Source organism: Schistocerca serialis, chromosome 9 (genome assembly GCF_023864345.2).
Source record: "Schistocerca serialis cubense isolate TAMUIC-IGC-003099 chromosome 9, iqSchSeri2.2, whole genome shotgun sequence".
NCBI lineage: Eukaryota > Metazoa > Arthropoda > Insecta > Orthoptera > Acrididae > Schistocerca > Schistocerca serialis.
In genome coordinates this window covers 467,545,556-467,572,404 of record NC_064646.1, presented here as the reverse complement: position 1 = coordinate 467,572,404, position 26,849 = coordinate 467,545,556, and the positions used below count along the sequence as shown (strand labels likewise).

Here is a 26,849-nt window from a genome sequence, read left to right as displayed (position 1 = left end):
TGCTGTGTAAGGGCAGTGGTCATAGCTAAGTTTAAAGGTCTCTATGACACTCTCTCAGGAAAGTTCGACACCTAGCATGTTTTCCCAACCTCTCACACACTGAACACACAGGGTTGAGCATTTGCCAAGAGACTGATGCACCACTACAATTGATGGATTCTAGCACAGAGGTGAAGTGACATGGGGTGACCCCACCCATATCTGTCATCTGAACTCAGTTCATCTTTGGTAGATGGGCTGGAGTCACTGTTACCACCAGAGGTAGAAGCTCCGTGTACTAAATGTAGCACACCGACTAAAAATTTAGTAACTTATTCTTCCTGCTACTCACTATAAGCATAAGTACAATTTTGTTATTTGCTATCCATTCTGCTGTTACAATTTTAATGGAAAACATGTGTAAATAGCAAAAGACTGCACGTTTTAGAAAATGAGCTGAGGTACAGTTAATAAGACAAGTTACCATATTTACCTGGTGCATACATCAGTCATCATATGCATTGCATGGCACAGCACAAAATAAAAAATGGCTATAAAATTAACAAATGCCCTCCTCAAAGGAGATTTTAACATGAAGGTAACAGCATTACAAGACAAAACGTTGTCAAGTACTTTGAAGCAAAATGATTGAATACATACAACACTATCTAAAATAGCAATGTTAACATAAAAAATTATGAATTATTGTAACAGTTAATGTCTTCAGTTTTTACATTCTGAAGAGGGATAAATTTTATAGAGTTTGTTCATTAACAGCTCATAGATGATCCAACTAGGAAACAATCTTCTAAACTTCTGTGCTTCAGCCCAATGAAATCATACAAGCAACTGAATATGCATCTTCCATTGTCTCCAAACATATTAAATTAACAGATTTTGTGCCTAATTAATATATACAACATTTCAGAAGATGTCCTGTATTCTAAGCAGACTTTTCAATATATTTTGTAAGACCCAATATGAACATCCACAGAGATGATTTAAGATTACTGCAGATTCCATTTTCAATTATTATACCATGATAGTTCCAACATTAGAAGAAAAGACTGAAGTTCAAGCACAAAAAATAATATCTGAAGTTTGGCAATGGCATAGTTTTGACAAACAGCAAAGGACTTGGAAAATGCAACAAATAGTGCCTCAAAAATGTTACACAATGAACCAAGAAAAAATAAAACAAAGGATAATGGAGAATAGTTTAATTAAATCAGTCAATACTGACAATTAGTTTAGGTCATTTGACACTAACACTAGTAGATGACTTGCCAGTTGGCCATCAAAGTAACTGATGGCCAAAAGGAAGATATAAAATGAACACTGACAATAGAAGCAGGAAAAACTTTTCTGGAATGGAGAAACTATTAATACTGAATATAAATTGGTGTGTTAGCCAGTCTTATGAAAGAATTTGTCTTGTGTATAGCCTTCTACAGACATGAACCATGGACAATAAGCAGCAGAGAAAAGAGCAGTTTCTAAAATGTTGTGTTACACAAGCATGTTTGTGATTAGATCATGTGACTAATGAAGATGTACTCAACAGAAGAGAAGAGGGATGAGATTTATGGTACAAGCAGACTACAAGAATGGATATCTTGAGGCCTCTTAGGAGTGGTTCATATGGTAAGAAAGGAAATAGTTGAGGGTAAAAATTGTAGAGGGGCTTGACTACAGTAAACAGGCTCAAACGAATGTAGGCACCAGTTGTTACCCACAGATGATGACACTCTTACAGGATCAACTACTGTGCAGCACTGCATCAAACCAGTACTTGGTCTAAAAACAGCAGCAGCGACAGACTGAAAAGTAACAAACCACAAATCTTTGGAGTCCTGTTACTGTGATCGGGAACCTTGGACTCAGCAGACACAGTCCCAATTTCACATTTCAGACGTAATACCCACTGACTCTCGCCCTGGCAGCAGCAAAATGTGGCAAGAAGCAAAATCAGCATGTGTCATCTTGTCGTTCCCATGTGAGGAACAATTAACTCTGTGAATTCATCGCAAGTGGAATGCACAGTAGTATGTTTAGAGGCTGTGGGTGGAGGTGGTAAAACAACAGCAACTTGTCCAGACAGTGTACATTCTTTACCACAACCCATGTTTGATTTGCCACTGAACAACATTCCAGATGATTGAAGAAACAGTCTTCACACATAGCTTATAATATATTACAAGATCTGAAAATTTAATGAAGATCCCAATACTCTCAAATTTTTTGATCCTGTAACTGTAATAATATACTAGGTGTCCCAGAAGGAATGGTCAATCAAGATAACAGCAGATAGTGCAACATTTATTTATCAATTATTTTCAATTATTATTTATCAATATTTTATCAATTTATCAATTATTATTCATCAATTTACAGGGCACCTGCTGGATATCTGAATGTTCTTTTCTGACACACATTGAATCACTTGTCCTATCTGTCTAGAAAAATTAAACCATTCATTGTAATTGGTGACTTTAACATGGACTTTTTAACACAGAATAAAAAAACAGAACAGATCTTCAGCACCTGATGTCCTCTTAAAAGTTAGTGCCAGTCCAACTAGAGTAACACCCAGTTCTAGTATTACTTTGGTAACATATTTTTAGGGAAGGATGCATGTAACTGTGAAAACAATATAAATTGCCTGTCTGATCATGATGGACAATTCTCCATCTTAAATCAAATGAACATACAAAGAAAATAAATTTCATTTGGAGAAACATTAATGTTATTAACAAACACACCATGGGAAACTTTAAACATCAACTACAGCCTGTGGATTGAACTCCTGTATACGCAACTGCTGATGTCAAATACAAATTTAATATATTTATCAATGAAATTACATACCTGTCTGAAAAAATATTACCTACAGAGTTAGTGAGGGGAAATTGTCATATCAGGTTCAAGGCCTTGGACTAATCGACATCAAAATCTCTTGTAGAACGAAAAGGGAGTGTTGCGTAGCAACCAAGAGATAAAATAATCTGAATACGATTAGGCATTGCAGATTCTTAACAAAATGATACAGGCACCAAAGAACGTGTTCTTTAAGGCAGAAATTAACCACTCAAACAATACAGTAGAAACTGTTTGGAATTCTGCAAATAAGGAAACAGCAAAAAGCCCAGTTTGCAATGCAAATAACCAAATAAAAATGAGGGTTGCACTGTTAGTGATCAAAAAACAGATGCTGATATATTCAACAAACATTTTTTTAACAGAACAAATAGGACCTGAAGGCTCCATAAATCAAGTGATGAATTCCTTCAAGCCAGTGTACCCAGCACAACACAACAGATCTCAGTAATAACAGTCACTACTCTGGAAATTGAAAATCATTAATCCCTGAAAAGTAACAACCTCCTGAAATTGACAATATGTATAGCGAATTATTAAAATAATACTGCTGCCCCCACCGCCGCCAAGTAAGTAAAACCCTTTGTCACATTTCTGATGTATCACTTAAGCAAGGAATAGTTCCTGAAAAGCTGAAGTATGCAGCTATGAAACTCTGTATAAGAAGAGAGAGAGAAGGCAGATATTGCAAACTATCAGCCAGTCTCATGGCTGACAAGTTTTTCCACAGCACCTCAGCCAGCACAATATCTGCAACGGCGAAAGTCAGTTTGGATTTCAAAAGGGGGTTATCAATAGAAGACGCAATATTTGTATTTTCTGCCAATGTCAGAGTCCATCTACAAAGAGATGAAGATGGGTGAAATATTTTGTGATCTATCAAAAGCATTTGACTGCATCAGTCATCAAATACTTTTACACAAAGCTACATATCTAGGTATAAGTGGTGAAGCAGGTAAGTTGCTTAATTGTTATCTTTCAGACAAAAAGCAAAGTTGTACTGGACAGTCAAGAAGGTGTCACAGGATCGTCGGAATGTGTGGAAAAGACAGTTCTGCAATTTATGCTTCACACAATGCCTGCTCTTATAGAAACATGGAGACCATTAAATCAGGTTCTTATGGATTATGTATTTCATAAACTGCGGCCTTCAGTTTTCATCTGTCAAAGCTACCCACTGATCCTCTCCTGTTTTGGCTCTGAGCACTATGGGACTTAACATCTGAGGTCATCAGTCCCTCTCTTGTATTCCTTTCCCTTGTTCTAGTAGATCATTGCATAATGCTTCCTCTGAAACTCTCAACAGCTTGTCCAGGTCCCATCTCCATCATTTACTACCTTTCTGCAATATCTTCAGTTTTAATCTACAGTTCATAACCAGTAAATTGTGGTCAGAGTCCACACCTGCCCCTGGAAACTACTTACAATTTAAAAGCTGGTTTAAACTCTCTCTTATTATCTTGAGATCTCTTTCATGTGAACAGCCTGCTCTCATGATTTTTAAACCAAGTATTAGTGATGACTAAAATTATGTTCTGAGCAGAATTCTACCAGGCGGCTTTCTCCTTTGTTCCCTTCCCCCAGTCCACATTCACCTACTATTTTTCCTTCTCTTCCTTTTCCTGCTATCAATGCCAGTCCCCTACCACAAATGTTCATCTCTTACAGTGGTGGGTGTGGGCTTCATATATATCTTTGCTACAATACTGCAGTTAGTTGGTTGATTTGGGAGGGGGGCAAATAGCGAGGTCATCGGTTCCATCGGATTAGGGAAGGATGGGGAAGGAAGTCAGCCATGCCCCTTGAAAGAAACCATCCCAGCATTTGCCTGAAGTGATTTAGAGAAACTACGGAAAACCTAAATCAGGATGGCTGGACACGGGTTGAACCGCCATCTTCCCGAATGCGAGTCCAGTGTGCCAGTCACTGTGCCACTTCACTCGGTGATAATGCAGTCACTATGTTGTTCATAGTAGCTTACCCGCATTCCTGTCTCATTATTAGGTTTACTTCACAATGTTTCCATTGTTTTCGTCCACAGTACCTCCACCAAAAACATGGAAAGCAAAGAGCTTGCAGCAGAAGGGATTTGTTCCACAGTATCAAAGATGAAGTGTTAATAGCTGTTATGTATGCATTTTAGACATCATGTTTACTAGACTTCTTTGCTTGCAACAGTCACTCCTGTCATATCCCTGAATGTTGACCACTGTTTTTTTTTTTTTTTTTTCATTCTGAAATTAAGTATTATAATTGGTGAAGCTAATAATTTCTGATAAAAACATGCAAGTGCCACATACTTCACTGTTTTAAGCAATGTAAATCCACAATTTCTCATATAGAAATAATTCAAATAATACAAAATGAAGTATGTGTGATTATATTTAAGAATAGTTACTGAATAAAATTAACAAATCTGAAGATACTCAAGAAACTTCATGAAAGAACAGTTATATAGTGATCTAAAAGCTAAGCTGCAACCACTGTGCTGCATTCTACATGGGCATGACAACAAACAAGCTGTCTGTTCTCATGAATGTCCACCGACAAACTGATCACCCTGTTGCTGGATATGCCACCCAACATGACATACTTCATTTCAGTGATTGCTTTGCAGCCTGTGCCATTTGGATCCTTCCCACCAACATCAGCCTTTCTGAACTGCACAGGTGGGAACTCTCCCTACAATATATACTATGTTCTCATAACCCTTCTGGCCTCAACCTTCGTTAGTCATTGTCCTTAACTGTCTAGCTCCTTCCCCCTCCCCATTTCAGCACTACACAACCCTCATTCCACTAATGCACCCAGACCTTTTACTTCTCTCCTTTTCTGCTACCCCCTCTCTCCCCCACCCTCCATCTAACCTCTCAATTGTACTTGCCCTACTCTCCACCACATCCCTGCACATTCCCAGCAGCACTTTACCATCCCCCACTCCTATCCTGCTATCCCTTCCCGTATAATCCCCAGCCTACTCTTACCCCCAACCAGTTGCCTCTTCCACAATTCACTGCAGATCTCATTCGGGCTCCAGCTGCCAGGGACTGTGGTCCTGTACATGTGAGCTGCGTGCATGTGCGTGTGCATTTATTTTTAACACTGGCCTTGTTAACCAAAAGAAAACTTTCCAACAGTCTTTTTGTTGTGGATGTAACTTCAGTGACTTGGGTGTCAATGATGATTAAATAACAATGAGGACAGTGGCAACACCCATGCCCCGTGAGGATAAAATTTCCGAAACAGTGTGGAAACTAACACAGGCCCTCTGCACGGGGGTCAGCTGTGCTGGCCACTTAGCTATGGATGTAGACATGTTTGTCACAAGAAGTCTGTAACGAAAAGGCAACTAATTACATTTTCTGTAAAGTAATAAATTTATTGATTGTTGAAAGATTATAGATGTGATTGTGGCTGTGGCCACTTGGCTCAGTATACCTCAGAGTGATGATGAGCTGTTATGAAATATTCCAGACATAAGAAAATTTTTGAAGTGACACAAAACAAAATTTTATTTGCACCTTTAGTTATTCACCAACTTCTAGAATCCAAAACCATCTCCTAACTGAAGTAAGTCATCTGCAGTACTTGTTTTCTGTTTATCAATGCACCACTCTGCAGATAAATTTAAGCACTACATAGCAGTACTATAATAATATAGCTGAAAGGCTCAGAATTGAAGTTCAATATTCTGAAAAATGTTTTAAGGAAGTAGTCAAGTTCCACTGATAAGCAAAAAGATTCCACTGAATGACGAAATAGGTTGCACTGAATGTGTGCAGGCTTCCTATCAATCACCATCATAGGGAGACTATTTTATGTAGAACAGCATACAGTACTGTGCACCATTAAGTGGTAAAAATAACTTGGTAAAAATCAGTTCCCACAGGGTGTTCTGAGAACCTAATGACTCAGAGTGTCAGAGGAAGGCACTTCTCAACCACTTAAAGCCTTACACAGGCAACAGTGATAGAAAGGGTAGTGATGGTGCATACATGACCAAATCAAAGGAGTTCCGCCTCAAGTTGGGAGCTTCCATGTCCTCTGCCACTGAAGATGTTCGGCGTGGCAACACCCACAAAGGCAATTTGCACTACCCCTCCTCAGAGAGACACATATGGCCTTCTGTTTGAGGAATTTCGCGCAGGAAGAGTGACTATCAATGCTGAAATATGTCAACATTCATCAAATTGTATCGTGCTCTCTGCAGTGAGTGTCAAAACGGGTAACTGCAGACATCAGGCAGGTCCACAGAAATGCACATTTGCCTTTGCGGCTACCATACTGCCAAGATTATACAGTTCTTGAGAGAACTGCTTCAGCATCTGCAAACATGTGATTGATTTGCATATGTCTGTACCTTTGAAAGAGCCTCAGGCTGACAGGACCTTTTTCTTTTTTGTGGTTTTAGGGCGCACAACTTCAATGGTCATTAGCACCCAGACTACGTTAGGAATGCACTGCGAGGCACAAGTTTAAAACAGCAACTAAAAGGGAAAACATGATAAAAGACAGACTGACAGGCATAGGATTAAAAAAAAAACAGCAGAATCAAATGTCCTTAGAGAGGTTTGTCAAGTTAATAAAATGAAGAACGCGAGCAGCTGCTCGTGGGTCATCCACTAAAATGGCATCTAGAGTATATGGCAGGCCAAGATCAAGACGCAGTGTGTTAAAATCCGGACAGGATGTTAAAATGTGGCGGACCGTCAGCAATTGCCCACATGGGCAGAACGGCACCGGCGCAGCAGTCAGCAGATGGCAATGGCTGAACTGGCAGTGTCCAATTCGTAACCGGGCCGAAACGACCTCCTCTCACCGAGAAGGGTGTGAGGAGGACGTCCAAGCTGCGGGAAGAGGTTTCAAGGCCCGAAGCTTGTTGTCTGTAAGGGCAGCCCAATCGGCATGCCACAGCGATAAAATGCGCCGACAAATGACCCTGCTACAATCTGACGAAGGGACACAACAAGAAGCTGTCCGAGGCTGGAGGACCGCAGCCTTGGCCGTGGCATCTGCAGCTTCGTTCCCAGGGATACCGACATGGCCAGGAAGCTGAAAGGACTGACAGCCGTTGTGAGCAGGTGGTTTTACACCGAACCAGTGGAATTCTACAAACAAGAAAATTTTAAACTTGGGCTTCAATGGAAGGAATGTACTAGAAGATGACATGCTGTATTGAAAAATAGATACAGGCATGAAGAATTCATACAGAACTGGAACTGCAATTGACAGCTTATAATGTATTAAATGATCTAAATGTTTAGTGGAGAACATAATAAATTTTAAATTTTAATTCTGTAACATGTGAATTCCTGGTTTTGGCAGTAACCTAATTTTGAATAAAAATTAACATTTTTGTTAATAGTTGAGTATTTTGTTTCATTCTGAAATTAAATATCATAACTTACAGAAGTAATAACATCTGATAATATTCATTGTTAAAAGCCAGTAAATCCACAATTTCCGAAACAAAAATACAAGTGTGTGCAATAATATTTAAGAAATAATAATAAATAATACTGGTCAGAGTCATGTGTGCACGAGGTGCACTTGCGTATGTGAATGCAAGTGTTTTCTTTCCTGAAAAGTATTTGGTCAAAAGCTAAATGTGTAACAGTCTTTTTCCTCTGTCTGTCTGTCTGTCTGTCTGTGTGTGTGTGTGTGTGTGTGTGTGTGTGTGTGTGTGTGTGTGTGTGTGTGTGTGTAAATTAACATGTCATCTCTACACTGAGTAGGAAACTACTCTTTTCCTAATAACTACTACCCTTTTTCTAATATTGTTCACAAATAATTACTACATATATGAAGAAATTTAACAAATCACAAGCAAGAAATTCCATAAAAGTAAAACAATATGTTAATCATGTGAAAAAGTTCATATTTCTCTTAGAGCAGCCGATTTCTAAAAGCATCTAATGTTAATGTATTTAGACAAAAACATTAAATGATTTTTCACGAGAATTTTGTTACGAAATTATTTAAAAAATGAAACTAATTCCAAAAACAATTTTTAATATGGAAGGAAATTTATTAATTGCTGAAACGTCATAAACATAACAGCCGTAACCACATGGCTCAGCATTTGTATGCCTCTGGTTGAGTATCTCTTACTATGCCTCAGCAGTTACTCCTATATTGCGACAATGAATTTTTGAGCAAATTTAATAAAAAATTTTACTTTAACTGAAACAGAATTATTTGCTTTTGTGCACCAAGCTCCTGGGATCTAAGTAACTGAATCAGCTAAGTAAAATATACATTTTATGATGTTAAAAAAAGCTGTCACTTCATAAATAAATTAAAGCACAAAATTAGTATTTCCATTTATACAGCTGACAAGTGCTTAAGTTTGAAATTAATACTATAAAAATGTGTTTATGGTAGTAGTGAACACATTTTACAATACATACTTTTGTTCTGAATAACAAAATGAAAATTCTGTAAAATAATTAAGTGTGTATCTTTAGTTCTACTCTAGTACTTGTGCTGCTTGCAATAATACCATTTAACTGCCAAATATTACATGCATCCAGAATGTCAAGTCTAAACTTTTTACAGTCCAAAACAAAAGAAAAAGTTACTAAATTATGATACTGACATGTCCGAAAACTTCGCATCCAAACAATATAATTGTACTGACACAATGAAGTACAGCTCTTCAGGTTATACAGTAAGAGCTTAAAAAGATAGTTTATCAGAGTATTAGTACCTTGAATCCCATATCACGCATTTTGTTGACAGCAATACTGAGTGGGCTGGTGACTGGGAATTCTGCCTCCTCCACTTCTGTGCGGGCACAGTGCTCTTTATAGGGACCTAACATAACGTACTGGTCACCCATCTCCTCCGTTGAGACATACGCTTTCGATCGCAAAACAGTGTAGATGCCACCCACTGAAAAACAAAACAACAGATGTTTGCTCTTTTAACAAACTCCTCAATGCTGAACACAAAAGCAGTCGATAATTATGTGATGCTTGCTGTGAACTACATAGTTTAAAATATACACACTTATCCAAACTACCTGTCTCCAACATTTCAATACACAATTGAAATACTAGAGGCCTGAAGTTGTAACCAAGAAAATGTCATTTACAAACAATATGTCCTACCATGATTAACTACCAATAAGAGCTGCTTTTTAACTGGAATAAAGCAGACCCATCAGCAATATAAAATACTTAGAAGTATTCTGGCAGCTGTCTGTTTAATAAATATTCTGAAGCATTCTTCCCCTATGAGGCAATGCATGTGCAAATTACTACAAATTACAGCCTGACAATGTATAACATTTCTGATAAGTGGGAAAAATATATCTAAAAATAAAGATGCTGTTACTTACCAAACGTGTGTACGTGTGTGTGTGTGTTATTGTCTCCTATCAAGATACCAACGCTTTCGTTTGGTAAGTAACAGCATCTTTATTTTTAGATATATTTTTCCCATGTGGAATGTTTCCATTATAATCATTTCTGATAAGTGTATAGATAAAAATGTACTTTTCAAGTGGTATCAGAACACACACATAAAAGACTGTTGTAATTGGCGAGCTTTCAGAGCCTGTGGCTCCTTCAGGCAGAAAGGTTAAACGGGAAGAAAGAAGGGTGAAGGAAAAGGACTGGAGAGGTCTAGGAAAAGGGGTAGATTTCGGGAAAGTCTCCCAGAACTACGGATCAGGAGAGACTTACCATATGGGATGAGAAGGAAAGACTGATTGTTGGGGATTGCCTCAACAGTCTTATATGTGCGTTGTGCTGCCACTTTTGTGTTTAGATTTTTTATCCAATTAAATAATTTTGTTAATAATTGATTGTTTTTGTTGGTATTTCTGATAAGTGAACCCATATATAAACACAAAGGTTTCTGTATTTTGACCCTCATCTTTTTGGTCACCAAATTTTAAGTTTCTGTGGCTATTTTGGCAATATTATCAACTTTTTTTGTATTACAGATCTGGTTACAATAGTAAATGAATCCAGTAAAATGATGTATTTACCCAAGGACAAACAAGATATATCTTTACTAGCATTATGTATTTTTTTTCTATTGAAGCTGTAACTATGTATGATGTATGGTTACCACTTTTAGCTTCCACATGCGATTATGTAGGTTGTTTATGTGACAGGTTTCAGACTATTAAATCTACACTGCAACTTGTGGGCTACTCTGGCAGGTACTGACACCAGTTAACTATCAAATGTAAAGAAACTGCTATACATTACAAACAAATAAAAACACTTTAATCACTTTGCACTTGCAGTCCTGTCAGCAAATCAATGCAGTGATAGAGATTTCTAACATTCAAGATAATTTCCAAATAGACTGTGTGGGCCCCCCTCTGCTGTTCATAATGAAATTTTATACTTCAATGCAAATGTCTATATAACTTGCTGCAGGCAAACCCAAGGCAGAAAATCCCAATATTAAAAATTATTAACCACTACTATAATTTATCAGAAAATTTGAGCACAGAAATGCAAATTATAGTTAACACTCTTGTTCTCGTTAAATACGCCTAACCATGTGTAGTGAAGGACTACTCTTAAAATAGTAGATGTATCATGTGCTCAAAGGAAGAGCACACTGTCTCCTCACTGTACCGGTACTGACCTCATTTTGTCTGAAACGCGGGAGTCTCATCACACGGCCCGGCCCCCAGCACCACAAGGAGACCCAACCACTGCATCACAATTGACAGCACTGGGGTCACACAGTAGTATCTGACATGTACATGCCAATCCCTGTACGATTGCTTGACGTGGGAGTCATTGGAAAGCACTTTGTTTCACCCCTCAGGGTGCCGACTGTGATATTTGTGTGGCCTGAAGTGCAGGTAGTCACTTACAGGGGAGGACAGGGTTGAGGGTAACTATGATCCACCAAATGTAAGTATTTTAGTAAATGCATTTACAATTTTACATACGTATGCTGCCAATTACAAATCTGGCACAGTCTACAGGTAGAACCAACAAAGCTCAGCTGAGTAAGGAAAGGCAGAAATGAAGAGATCCTTCACTACGGCACAAAGTCTCCTTGCTGCAATTGATCAGAATTGGGGAACCTGTGCGCCAAGTTATAGTTCTCATACAGTACTTTAACACTGTTGTGAACAAATAGCCAGTATTTTCTATAGCACAGTACAAAACCAATTTTTACGTTGAAACAGTAATTAAATCAAGAGCCTAAGCTGTTGACAGGTGTTGATATACATCAACAGTGACAGTTGAAAATGTGTGCCCCGACCAGGACTCGAACCCGGGATCTCCTGCTTACATGGGAGATGCTCTATCCATCTGAGGAACCGAGGGCACAGAGGATAGTGTGACTGCTGGGATTTATCCCTTGCACGCTCCCCATGAGACCCACATTCCCAATATTCCCCACATTTGTAGTGCCCCTGCACATTACACTCATTACTCGCGGCATACAATCTTACAGAGTCCCATAAGAGTTTGGGCAATTTATGTGCATCCAGCACAGGAGGAGGTCAATGGCTGGTTAGCCTTAACTATATGAAGATGGAATCTGTTCTTTCGGACAGACCTAGAAGGTCCTTCTGTTGGGATGTAGTCACAGAAAGGGGACGTCTGAATTAGTTCAGAGCTCCTTAGGCAGTGAATACCAGGTAACTAATACTTTTAGGTCAAGTGCAGTGGCTCAGTTATGGTACCTGTGGTTTAGGCTCTCTGGGAAAAGATTTGGTAAATAATATAATTTAGTAGTTTTTGGGGATGCCTGGTACAGTTTTGGACTGCAACCTCAACCACACAAAGATGACACTGAGCACATCAGTGGAACTGCTCCTCTCACAAATATGAAGGTTGCTCCACTGTGAGCAATACAATAAGCCTTGGATGAAGGGGGAAAAAATAATTAATTATTCTGTGTAAAGAAAACTTACATTAAAGTGACACATTCCACATCATTACAAAATGTCGTATTCATGATCTACGGAACAAGGATTAATGTAATGTAAACACAAAGATTCACGAGTCAATAGACTGTGGTGATCACACACAGGTATGATTGACATCTCACTCTTCACGTGGCATGGTCTACATCTTAATCAACAAAAAATGTAAAATAAAGTCCCTGGCAATATACCTCAGTGTATATTGCACTGAACATCTGTTTGAATGCTGAATTTCAGTAACAAACTTGGAAACATACGAGATAGCATGTGTGAATACAGACTTTCCTGGTATATACTAGTGATCAAAAGCTAATTGATTTCAAGCCAGGTGACAGTATTCAGATACTGTGATGCCATTGTACCATCACAGTGCCACCAAACTGGAAATCCGAGAGATTTCCATCAAAAGAAAATAGCAGTTCTGATAGTTCATGGCCCCACCACCATGGAAATACTCTCAATTCCACTAACCAGTTAGATCAGGTATTTAGTGAAAAAAGTTCTTTTCCATCACGACAATGCACCAGCACACACCTCAGCAGTTGTGGTCGCAAAATTAATGGAAGTAAGATTCCAACTCATTTCACATCCCCCATATTCTCCAGACTTTGCTCCCTCAGACTACTGTTTGTTCCCAAATTTGAAGAAATGACTGGCAGGACAAAGATTTTATTCAAACAAGGAGGTGATTGCAGCAACTAATAGCTATTTTGCAGACTTGGACAATTCCTATTATTCAGAAGGGATCAACAAATTAGAACAGGACTGGACGAAGTGTATAAGTCTAAAAGGAGACTATGTCGAAAAATAAAAAAGGTTTACCCCAAACACGTAAGTAGTTTCTATTTTTGCACGGACTTTTCAAACGCCCCTCGTAAGTGAATGTGTGTGAAGATTTCAATATAGATGTCATCTCAGATAGCTCTGATCGAGGGCACCTGGAGCTACTGATGCCCATATTTTGGTTCACCCCAACATTAACATTCACAACAAGAATGGAAAAGCATAGCACAATAGTGATTGCTAATTTCTTTCCAGATCCATATGTCTTTAATGAAAAAGATGTCAGCTCCATAATAAGCAGTTTATCTGGTCACAAAGGTCAAATTAGTTGGCTGGTTGGTTGGTTTCAAAGAGGGGGAGATGGGTTGGGTTATTTGGGGGAGGAGACAAGACAACGAGGTCATCCGTCTCATGGGATTAGGGAAGGAAGTCGGCTGTGTCCTTTCAAAGGAACCTTCCCAGCATTTGCCTGGAGCGATTTATGGAAATCATGGAAAACCTAAATCAGGTTGGCCAGATGCAGGTTGAACCCTCATCCTCCCAAATGAGAGTCCAGTGTGCTAACCACTCTCCCACCTCACTTGAAGAGGGGGAGAGACTAAACTGCTATGTCATCAGTCCCTCATTCCAATTAAAATAATTCCATGAGGGTGGGAGTAAAATAACTGAGACATACAAAACACAGCTGGAAGAAAGGAGAGAACCACAAGAATGACAAAGGCAACAAACACTAAAAATGGACAAATTCAGACAAGAAAACCACAGAGAGATCCAAGAAACATGTAGAAGAGATCAAAATAAGAGAGCAGATTGCCATGGCTGACAGACCATGAGAATAGAAAGGAGAAGCCAGCCACTCTGCAACACATTAAAATCTTCAGTAGGGTGGAGGACACAAAGGGATGAAAGAAATGCGCTAAAACTTAGATCAAATGATAAAACCCATCCTCAGGAATAAAACAGAAAACTAAAGCTGCTGTTGAGGCATTGTCGCCCAACACCAAAGGTAGGGTGCTGGGAAAGTGAAAAGTCCACCGCAGAGAGGCTAAAACTGGGCAGTCCAGCAAGAGGTGGACAACCATCATTTGTGAGCTACAGCGACACCGAATTGGGTCCTCGCAACGGAGGAGATAACCATGCATTAGCCACATAGGGCCAATGCAAACCTAGTAGAGGGCAACTAATTCCCTGAGAGAGGACCGCTTGGAAGACTTCCACACATTCGTAGTCTCCGTAATAACATGCAGTTTGTTGTGCATACTGTTATGCCATTCTGTCTCCCAAGGCCGAAAATCCATGTGGCATAAGACAGGACGCAGGTCAGTTTCGGAGATTCCAATCTCCAGAAGTGGTTTCCGTGTAGCCTGTTTGGCCAGCCTGTCAGCCAGTTTGTTGCCTGGGATTCCGACGCGTCCTGGGGTCCACACAAACACCACCAAATGATGGGACCTGTTGTGTACATAGTTCCGCGTAGTCAGCGTGTACATAACTTTCCCACTAGAGCACGCCCCGCTAAGCAAAACAGCGCAGGCGCAGCGCTCGTCCGTCTCTGCACTACGAGATGGCACTGCCTTAGAGACGGACCAAATTCTGCTTCCGCCGATACGCATATTAATGTGTAACGCAGCCAATGAGATTGCTGCTAACATAGAACCTTTTCTCCTCTCGGATCACACTCGCGCAGCGATACCTGAACGCGCGAGGTATTGTAACGAGTATACAGACCTCCGATTAGTCAGTCTGCATTTATCTGCACCTGTCTGTACCAGTCTACATTAGTCTGTACCAGTCTATAGTCAATTTTCAGTCTGCGCCTAATAAGATTACCATATTCCTGTCCATAGCCATGAAGATAAATGTATAGTCACTTTGTCAAGTATCCGAGATATGTAAGAATAAGATTGACATACCAAGAGCAAAGGAACTTCAGATTGTCAATTGTAAATGGCACCCAGAATCAAGTTAAATAAGGTTTATGCTTGTTATTTTAATAAATGTGTGTGAAAATTAATCAAGTTCTGTTTAAAGTTGGTAACCGTCAATCTGCTACTCTAAACATGCAAGTGGCATTTCTATCGTCTGACCTAACGGCAGAAGATAAACACACCACGATAAGACCACAAGACATATTGCTGACACTTGCCTGCTTCGTTAGAGCAACGAGTCAAATAATCTGATGGTGTGTGTACCGAAGGTCTTACAGTACGCACACCACAGGACCACTCCAGGACACAGATGGACTCCTGAATGGACACTATCAAAGGATGGCGAGGGTAGCACTGGCCGATAGCTTGTAGGCTGCTCAAGGAGTCAGTACACAGAAGAAATGACTCGCCATGGCATAAGCGGATGTGCTCAAGACCATGAGATATGGCCACCAGCACTGAAGTGAAAACACTGCAGCCATCTGGCAAGGAGTGCTGTTCAATATGTCCTCCATGAAAACCCACAAAGCCTTCGTGACCATCAGCCATCAACCTGTCAGTGTAAAACACTTCACGGCCCTGGTACATGTCGAGAATCGAGAGAAAGTGATAATGGAGAGCTGCAGGGTTAACGGAGTCCTTAGGGCCACGCTAAAGATCCAGAAGAATCTGCAGCCCATGTGTACACCATGGAGGTGTACGTGAATGTACCTCAAGGAGAGGTGGTAAGGGAAGGACTCCAGCTCAGACAGAAGGGACTGAATGCGAACCACAATCAGAAGCCCTGACCCGGGCTACCGATACGGGAAATGAACTGCCATGTTTGGGAAAAGGAGAGTGTAATTTGGATGTACAGGAGAACTACTAACTTGAGCAACATAACTGGCCAGCAATTGTGCACACCTAACGTTCAATGGCGGGTCTCCGGCCTCCACCATGGCACTGGTACCGGAACCGGTCTAAAGGCTCCCGTCACTACATGAATGCCACAGTGGTGCACTGGGTCAAGGAAACCCAACACTAAGGGCACCGCTGAACCATAAACCAGACTCCCATGATCAAGGCAGGATTGAACAACAGCTCTGTAGAGCTGCAGCAGTGTAGAGCAATCTGCACCCCAGTTGGTATTGCTCAGGCAGCAGAAGACACTGAGATGCTGCCAGCACTTCCGCTTAAGCTGATGAAGGTGAGGTAGCATCGAAAACCAGTCCTAAGAAACAACTTGCCTCCACTACAGTGAGTGGATCATCATTAAGGTAAAGTTCTCGTTCTGGATGAACGGTGCTATGTTCACAGAAATGCGCGACACACGGCTTCACAGCTGAAAACTAGAAGCCGTGCGCTAGAGCCCATGACTGCACCTTGTGAATGGCTCCCTGCAGTTGCCGCTCAGCAACACCAGTACTGGTAGAGCAGTACGAAATGCAGAAGTCATCCGCATTCAGAGAAGGTGAGACTGAAGGCTCTACAGCTGCTGCTAGACCGTTAATAGCCACTAAAAATATAGACACACTCAATATGGAGCCCTGTGGAACACCATTCTCGTGAATACGGGGGGAAGTATGGGAGGCACCAACTTAGACACGGGAAGTATGGAGCGACAAAGTTTTGGATAAAAATAGGGATTGGGCCATGGAGAACTAACTCATATAATGTGGCAATGATATGATGTCACCAGGTGGTGACACATGCCTTACGTAAGTCAAAAAAGATGGCAACCAGATGTTGGCATCTGGAAAAAGCTGTTCAGATGGCAAACTCATGGGACACAAGATTATCAGTGGTAGAGCGACCCTGGCAGAAGCCACCCTGACATGTAGCCAGTAGGCCACATGACTCCAGGACCAAACAACTGCTGACACATCATACATTCCAGCACCTTACAAAGAAAGTAGGTGAGGCTGATGGGTCGATAACTAACCACATCAAGCGGGTTATGACTGGATTTGAGCACCAGAATGATGGTGCTCTCCCGCCATTGCGATGGAAAGACACCATCGCACCAGATCCAGCTGAAGATGAGATGTCACTTGTAGTCAGATGAGAGATGTTTAATCATGTGACTGTGGATCCAATCTGGCCCAGGAGCTGTGACGGGGCAATGTGCAAGGGCGCTGAGGAGCTCCCACTCTGTAAATGGGGCGTTATAGGGTTCTCTGTGCCATGTGGTGAATGAGAGGACTTCCCTTTCCATCTACCATTTGAGGGTGCGAAAGGCTGGTGTGTAGTTCTTGGACACCGAGGCTCGAGCATAGTGCTCGGCAATCGTGTGTGCGTTGGTAGATAATACGCCATTGATGTTAATGCCAGGGACACCTGTTGGGGTCTGGTACCCAAAAACACGTCTGATCTTCATCCAGACTTGGGAAGTTGACGTATGGTACCCAATGGTTGACACATAGCCCTCCCAACATGCCTGTTTCCATCTTTCTACAAGCTGGCCACAGAGCCGCTTAAAGGCTATTAGGTGCTCCACGGAAGGGTGCGACTTATGTCACTGTAGAGCTCACCAACACTCTTTAATTGCCTCAGCAACTCCTGGTGACCACCAAGGGACCGTCTTTTGCCTGGGCACCCTAAAGAACGAGGGATCTGGTTTTCTGACACAGAAACGATCGTTGAAGTGATCTGCTCAACGACAACATCAGTGGCACCATGTGGGGGAGATTCTGAGGCAACAGCAGAGGTGAAGGCTTCCTAGTCTGCCTTGTTTAAAGCCCATCTGGGTAGGCGTCTGTGGGCACGATGCTGGGGGAGTGACAGGAAGATGGGAAAGTGGTCACTACCGCACAGTTCGTCATGTGTTCTCCAGTCGATAGATGGGAGAAGGCCAAGACTGCAAACCAAGAGATCAATGGCCGAACATGTGCCACACTAAAATGTATGGGGGCACCTGTATTTAAGAGGCAGAGGTCGAATTGTGACAGTAAATTTTCGACGTCCCCACCTCAGCCAGTAAGCATGGCACCACCCCACAAGGGGTTATGGGCATTAAAATATAGTCGCTACAGTTCCAGTAATATCACTTATAGCCATGGATGGCAGGGGTCCACACTGCCGAGAACCAGGTTTCCTGGAAGGCAATGTAGAAAGCAAGGTGTAAAGCTTAACAGCTGCTGTAGCTCAGCCGGGTGGTGGAAAAAACCGCCGCAATTCATCTGGAGGATTACATGAGTGTGATACTGGGAAGGCATGAAACAATGAGGCAGTCTACGCCTCAGTGTCACCTGCTGCCACCACATGCCAGAATCTCCACCCCACATCGTTCCAACAAAGCACAGAACCCACAAAGGGTCAGTGAGTGAGTATCAGTAAAATAAGATTCCTAGAGAATGACACAAGCTGTGGAGTGAAAGGAAATAAGGGCTTTCAACTCCAGAAGATGATGGAATTATTCCCTATAATTCCATCGAATAAGCTCAGAATGTGGAACCACATTGGAGGAAAACAGGCCAATGCTGGACACACCACTGGGTAACTACCCATCATCAAGGAGGACAGGGCGATGTCGACAAACGAGAGCTCAGGGTAATGTTGAGAGGGTGAAGTCAGCATCTCCAGGGGGATCAAAGAGAGACTGTCCCAAGAATTATGTTTTTTCTCCTACTCCTCTTACATAGGTTGAGCAGGGTAGGGCTCTGAGAGGGAGCAGTCTTCAGCTATATCAGACTGAAGAGAGTAGGAGACTTTGGGGTACATAGACTATGGATCCTGCTGTGACTCGTGGCAGCAGGTCTCTGGGCTGGGGGACGCCAGGGGGAGGGGACCCAGGACAGCGCACCCATCACCAGCAAGCAGATACTTCCCCAGTCAGGTAGGGGAAGTGGCACCCAGAGGGGAGGGCATGGGAACCACAGCAGGGGGAGATGGGATTGGAATAACAAGCTGGGGAAAACAAAAATGACTTGAGACTTCATTGGTGATAGGACATACAGTCTCATGTCACACTGATAAACCAAAACCTTCACTTCCTTTGGTAGGTCTCACCCCCCCCCCCCCCCCCCCTCTCTCCCCCCAAATGCCAAAATAAAAGTGCCAGTACCGATGTGATTGTGGTTTCTTGTTACATGCCAGACAGAGATCAAATAAGTTACCACTACAGTACATAACTCCAGTCTGTATTGTGAACAAGTCTTCATAAAAATTATTATCTGTGTTTATATTTGTAACATCAATTTTAACAGAAATGAAGTATATTTCTGAAACTGATTTAACAAGAATGTATGGACACTAACAAGGTAGTCCTGTACAACACTAAATAATTATCTGAGAACAAATAATTATCTGAGAACAAATAGTAACTGTCTAAACTGTAATAGCCTTCATCCATTGCTTGATTGAGCACCAGCCCCTCACATGGTTTGAGTAAACCAATGATGTCATTTATCATAACTGCAAAAGGTCACCTCCAATACAAAGAAAACATAATTTACACTAACTTTATATTCTTCTGTAAGTAAAAATGCAAATGTTCAGGCATTGTGTGAAAACTTCATAAGCAATTACTTGTCACAGAGGCAGATGAGCGAGTTTAAAATCTTTCTGCAGTGCAAAATTTTCTAAGATGGGAATAGTTTGGCGGCAGTTCCCTGTACAATTGTGCGACAAGAACCCATGACAAAAGTCATTACGTTTATTGTTAATGAGCCTGTATTCTTAGATCATGTAGGCAACTGTTATTCTTTCATTAGTATTGGAGTGTTTATGTGTGTATTAAAATGACTCAATAACTATTATGAAAAACTGTATTCTAACAGAGGTATGAGGGTAGCATGTAATTGATGGGGTCTGGCAAGCATTGACTTCTGTACTGTATTCTTGAATGTAATTATTTAACTAACTTCCCCTGCAGTAAGTTCCAAGAAACTTATGAAATGACTCTCCAAAATCTATTTCTCCTCTCATAACTAAATGTTTGTACTCTCATTTCTTTTAGGCCTGGGCAGCACTTACTGCATCATCGAGTAATGTAAATTCAATGAATGGCTATTTAAAATTTATTTGGAGTCTTTATTTATTTATTTATTTCTTGAACTTTGTTGCATTCTGCAAGTTGGTTCCTAAACTTTTAAACTAAGAAAATTAAGAATATTCTCTGAGTCCTCCAGTCACTCACTCAGACAAAACTGCTTATTCTTCTGGGAGGTTAAAAAAATAACTTCAGAAGTAGCATTTGGACAGAATACTACAAAAGACACCCATCAATGTAATGGCATTTCAGCTGGGTTAGGGTTACTACTCACACCCCCTCCCCTAGCATGCCAGCAAAAATTATACACATTGAAATCATTCCCAAAGCAGTTATAACGGGGGCAGATGTCATTAAGCTTTAAATTTTCATGCAAAGGAGTCAAGAACAAAAAGTTACATAACCAGCAAAATATGGCCTTGGCATTTAGCCCACTGGTCATGCCATATTAAAACAAGGTCACTGAGACACTGCCAGAGAAAAACAAGACCAACAAAAATAGTTGGTGGTGTTCACCAGTTACACGCAGTGTAATGATGTGTACAGAAAACACCTCCCATTTAACAGTGATGGCAGTTTCTTAACATAAATGTAACAACTAGGACCAGCAATTAGGAATTAAAGATTATGGTTAATGGCAACAGTATGATAAAGTAACAGGAAATGTGTGTGAACAAGACTATGAGTACAACTGATGTGAATCTGGGCTATGGGCAAAACACTAAAGTTTTAACAACAGGCCTACATTTCACAAACTTTTCTACTACATGACCATTTCACATTCTAAGCTCATGTTCTAGTGACAAAATAGATACTAAAGCCACAATTTAAATCATGTACAATAAAAGTTTGAGAGACCCTGTGCAAGTGTGTTCCCTTATAGAGTAACACAGTACATTTTTTGTTAGGGATTTTAATAGAGGAATGATGACAATCGAGGAGGATGAGGGGGCTTACATATTCACTTGTTTGGCATTAGAATTCTATTTCACATGAATAAAAAACATCATAATAGAAACAATACATTTTAGAAATTGAATATGTACCTTTGTTTGCAACTTCCCATGCTGTTTCAAATGTCCACCGATTCTCGAGGGCTGCGGAGTGGCCTCTGTCCAGGAAAGACAGAAGTTGGTTTTGACTTTCTACACGATAAAACCGTCGAGAGGCCCGTTCCTTTGACATGGTGATCTGTTATACCCCGCCTGTGAAGAAAAAAAAGCTGTACCGGTATACCGTTTATGGTGAGGCATGCAATGTCAACCAGTAAACATTCTAGTCACCACATGCTGTTAACACTGTATCCAAAGCTACCCTGCACATTGCTTGCAAACAATTCCAGTTTACCGTACAACTCCCTTCGCCGCCTTCCTCTCCATCATACCTGTTGCAAACAATTGTACACGAAAATCAGAAAACTGTTCGTGAATGGATGTTTCAACTCTCTTCATTCGGCAAATAACAGATTTGTCTGATGCAGAGTAACCATTTGAAATGCATTCTTTCACGATCTCGACATCAACACATAGCCTATATTTAAGCTGTGTAAAAATACCGGCGAGTGCAAGTGAGTAGAACATGGGCAAATTACTGCGCGTACAGATCCTGTAGGTGGGGGGGGGGGGGGGGGGGGCGGCAATACGTATCAGCATACAGCTGACAAAATGTTTTTAATACAACACGTTTAATATGTGTGATCAGTGGTGCACGAATACACTCTCGCCAAACTGTAGTAAAACCAACCGGCTTTGGCCACGAAGCCCAGAGTAATGGGCAGACCTCCCTTAAACAACACGCGCAGATTCGTGAAATACAACAATCTCACAGAAGAAGTAACAACACGTTTTCACTACCACGGCTTTTCTTTTTACCTTACCTGCAAAACAAGTCGTATTTCAGCCCAACTGTACGTCGGCGTGCGCTTGAACAGTCATAAATTACGTGGCTGCTGGGCCGTTACCGAAATGATTCGCAAATGATCACGCAACTTAAATTTCTACGCCGACGCACAGTACCATGAGGTTACCGCACCACAGAGTTCGTCTGAAGGTCACATGGGCCACAACAACAAACCCGCTCCGGACGTCGTATGAGTTAGACAGATCTTGGTTCTCCCATACCCCTGCAGAGGACTCTGTTACTTGCGCATCTCGGGACAGCGGCAAAGAGGTGGCCTCAAATCGCATTTCGGGACGGATCGCTATTCTCAGTGCTACAAAGTGCGTGGTATTGGCTACTTTTCATTGGACCAAATGTTAGGTTTTCCTTTCGTTCAGTTGCTTACTAGCTTCTGTGTGAGTGTCTGAGTATAATCTTATTTTCACTTGATTTGTTACACATAGCGTGACACAAACTTATTTTTTTAGGCTGCTTCCGTGACTTTAAATTATAGATTAATAAACACGGCGTAATCACTAAATATTAACTTACCAATTACAATGCGTTTCGGAGGTTTTGCTCCATCAGCAGATAACGATTTTTTTGCGTCACAGACGAATGGCCCAGACTTGTTATGTCGAAACGTGTTAGTCAACACAGAAAAAAATCTGTATGCAAACCTTTAGCTGTCCGCATGAATTGGAAGTCGCTCAAAACCACGATAAACCGCATGGTACCGCACTTGAAACTGCCTGGTGTACAGCCCTGAATCCTCTCTCGCCGCATTCTCGCATTGCTTCCATCGCTTTTGGGATACGTCCGATGGTTCGCCGACTGAAAGCGGTCGAAAAATATTTTATCTGTCACTTCCGTTCCAAACTGGTAAGAAGTCAAAACAAATCGACTTAGTTCCATAGTTAAAAGAGTAAGTGCAGTGGAGCAGATGCAGTGTGGAGTGATCGTATGGCATTGTTGGCCGGGATGTCCCAGACGGGTTTGGCCGCCAAGTGCAAGTCTTATTTCAGTCGGAGCCACATTGGGCGACTTGCAACCGGTGATGAGGGTGAAATGATGATGAGGACAACACAACAACCAGTCCCCGAGCGGAGCAATGCTGCTGGGAATGCAACCCGGGGCCCGTGCATGGGAGGCAAGCACTTGACAGGCAGCTAAGCAGGTGGACGGCGGATACAGTAATCCTACATCGCCACTCTAGGCAAGTTCCTCGAGGAGATGGGTCTGCCGTTGCCTTCCTCTGACCTGTTACGAAGTGTGGAGTATGGACCGCAGGTGTGTCGTATGGAGATTGTGGTGAATATTTGTACAGTGTAGTGTTTGGGTGCATGTTGTCATGGATGATGGTAAGGGAGAGGGTGAAGCCTGGAACTGACACAAAGCCTAGTTCTCTCTACTCGTATTAGCAGTGAGAGGGCTGTCGAGCTTAACCTCCCCATCAGACGGAGAGATAGATCACCATCACCAATAGTCATATGACATGACTTCTCGAGACACTATGGAGAGTTTTGGCATATACACTGAGGTGGCAAAGGTCATGACATGCCTCCTAATATCGTGCCAGACCTCCTCTTGCCCGGAATAATGCAGCAGTTCGATGTGGCATGCAGTCAACAAGTCGTTGGAAGCCTCTGCAAGAACACTGAGCCACGCTGCCTTACAGCAGTCAGCAGTTGCGGAAGCCGGCCGGAGTGGCCGTGCGGTTCTAGGCGCTACAGTCTGGAGCCGAGCGACCGCTACGGTCGCAGGTTCGAATCCTGCCTCGGGCATGGATGTGTGTGATGTCCTTAGGTTAGCTAGGTTTAATTAGTTCTAAGTTCTAGGCGACTGATGACCTCAGAAGTTAAGTCGCAGAGTGCTCAGAGCCATTTGAACCATTTTAGCCAGTAGTTGCGGAAGTGCTGTCGGTGCAGGATTTTGTGCACTAACTGACCTGGTCGCGGTGGTCTAGCGGTTCTCAGTTCGGCGCTAGCGGCCGTTCGAAGCGGAGGTCCGATACTTCCGCCTGTGCGGCGTGCGCGAGTGTTTGTTTACTTGTGGACTTCGTCTGCACGCGGGCTAGTAAAAACGATCATGGCGAACAAGTAAAGGAAAACTGCATTACGATTCAATTTCTGCAAAGACTACGAACGACCAAAGGCTTTAGCAGTGGAACGATTCATTCGAGAGGAAGTCAACATTCCGCCAAACGATATTGTCGGAATTCACCTCTCCATCGTCAGTCCCACGGTGTATGTTAAGATTGTAAATGACGGGGCGTGTGAGAGAATTCTACAGGCGACAAAAGCAGGTCTCCGATTCTGCCATAGTGACGGGAATGTCGGCACGGTAACTGTAGAACATGCTGGTCTTGGTGTACGGACAATACGTGTTTTTGAGCTGCCATTTGAGCTCCCGGCTGACGAAGTTATCGCGGCTTTTAAGCCATACGGCACGGTACATGGTCACACGGCAGAACGCTGGACACAATTCACCACGTACCCCGTTCTTAACGGAGTGCGACAGATCACTATTGATCTTCAGAAGCATGTACCGTCCTTTCTGACAACTGGTGATTGTCGGGCGGTGGTGATTTACGATGGTCAACCACGTACATGTTCTGGCTGTGGCCAGGAGGGACACCTCAGGTCGAACTGTATGCAACGGCGGTTTACGCAACTGCCTTCAGATGTGCGGGAGCCGTCGCCGGCGATGACAATACTACCGATCACCTATGCCAAAGCCCTCACTACGCCCGCTGATGACCGAAAGGACACAGCCCCCCGCCCCCCCCCCCCCCCCTCCCCCGGGTAGAAGATCAAGATGGCACTCTCCGAAACCTTGTAGCAGACGTCGGGATGACAGAGGATGCTGCTCCATCGAGCATACAATCTACGGCGACAACATCAGATGAGACCGAACTCCCACCAAGCACACCGACAGTACACGAAGCAATTCCAGCCACTATGGATGCTGTTCCGTCTGGAATGCACTCTGTGACGACAACGTCAGTTTCGACCGAACTCCTGGAAAGTACAACGATGGGACTCGAAACACTTCCAGTTCCTACGGATGCTTTTCTGTCGGGCAGCCGTGATTCCCTACAATCTGAGGACACGGAAGGAAGATCATGCAAACATCGTTCCCCGAAAAGGAGGAAACGGCGGCGTCGCACGACATCTCCTCGGGATGACTCCCCTTGCCGCGACGACGATGTGCCTGTGGACCAAGACGACACAACAGCCTCTACGAAACAGGATGAGGCAATGGAAACTGTTCGATCAGACCCACAGCGGTCTGTCACATTGACGGTACCGGGACTTGGTGATGCTGAAGAGGAATCACAGCCAGCTGGCTCTCCAGACGCAGATGCTGTGGCTATGGACACGGATATGTCACTGCCTGAAAAGATGTGGTATGACGATATTGAGGAGGCGCCAGACGTCATACAGAGGCAGCCGGCACTCACGAATACTGCCTAATAATTGCTGAAGGTGAAGGGAGAGGGGCGAGAGAACGTCTTCTAACTCAGCCCCCAGCGCCGATGCAGGGAGATGTTGTTGCGCCTCGACAGGGTGGGATTCAACGCCATGCGAACCGTATTGCGACATTAAATATAAATGACGTTCGTTCACCGGCCAAAATACACCTACTGAAGGAAACAAACGATTTGGGCATCTGATGTGGATATTGCTTTGCTGCAGGAAGTCCACATAGCTGCATTCCCGTACATCGCAGGCTACCAATCCTATTCGTCACATGGAGATCACAATGGGAGTGGGGTGGCAGTTTACGTGCGAGATGGCTTCTCAGTGGAAAACGTGTGTTATCTTCCGTCGGTCAGGGGAATGGCTTTCACGACGTTTGGGACACGCATCATCAATCTTTATGCACCGTCGGGAAATAATCGGCGGCGGGAAAGGGTGCGATTTTATGCAGAAGACATTGCCCCACTATTCCATGGACGTTATGAATGTGTGATAATTGCTGGAGATTTCAACTGTGTTCTCAGCCAGAAAGACCAATGGACGCAAGCAAACATCAGCCAGGAGTTGCGAATCGTTGTCAACGACCTTGTACTTAGTGACACGTGGGAATTACGACATGGAGATGCACCGGGATACACCTATGTGACAAGTCATTCGGCGAGCAGATTAGATGACATTTATATCTCACGGGCTCATGCAAATGACGTCCAGGACGCAGAGCGCTGGCCATTGGCATTTTCCGATCACAGCGCTTACATCTGTACAGTGCTTCTACCCCGTAGAGAGGTGTGGAACAGTAAGGCCCCGTGGAAACTAAACATTCAATATCTACATGATCCCGAATGCCGTCAACGGATCCTTGAGACATGGACGATGTGCGAGCGAAGGGTTGGAAGGTATATGACGATGCTTGATTGGTGACTGACTTGTGCTAAACCGGCGCTTCGCCGTACGTTCATATGATATAGCAGGGAGATGGCAGAATGGCGCCGCCGTACGACCGACTTTTATTTTGCGGCACTGCGCGACCTGGATGATGGTCC

General features: G+C 42.6%; 1 protein-coding gene across 1 annotated transcript in view; it reads right to left on the bottom strand.

Moving 5' to 3' along the window:
- Nucleotides 1-22,545, bottom strand: part of LOC126418576 (glycogen [starch] synthase) — a 124,733-nt gene extending 102,188 nt beyond the window's left edge. The window contains exons 1-3 of the mRNA XM_050085393.1: nucleotides 22,323-22,545; nucleotides 21,493-21,651; nucleotides 9,566-9,750 (exon numbers count right to left, since the gene is read on the bottom strand). Coding sequence (XP_049941350.1) covers nucleotides 9,566-9,750; nucleotides 21,493-21,631 — 324 coding nt within the window. The 5' untranslated portion in view covers nucleotides 21,632-21,651; nucleotides 22,323-22,545. The remainder of the gene's footprint in view (nucleotides 1-9,565; nucleotides 9,751-21,492; nucleotides 21,652-22,322) is intronic.
- Between the last annotated feature and the right edge of the window lie 4,304 nt (nucleotides 22,546-26,849).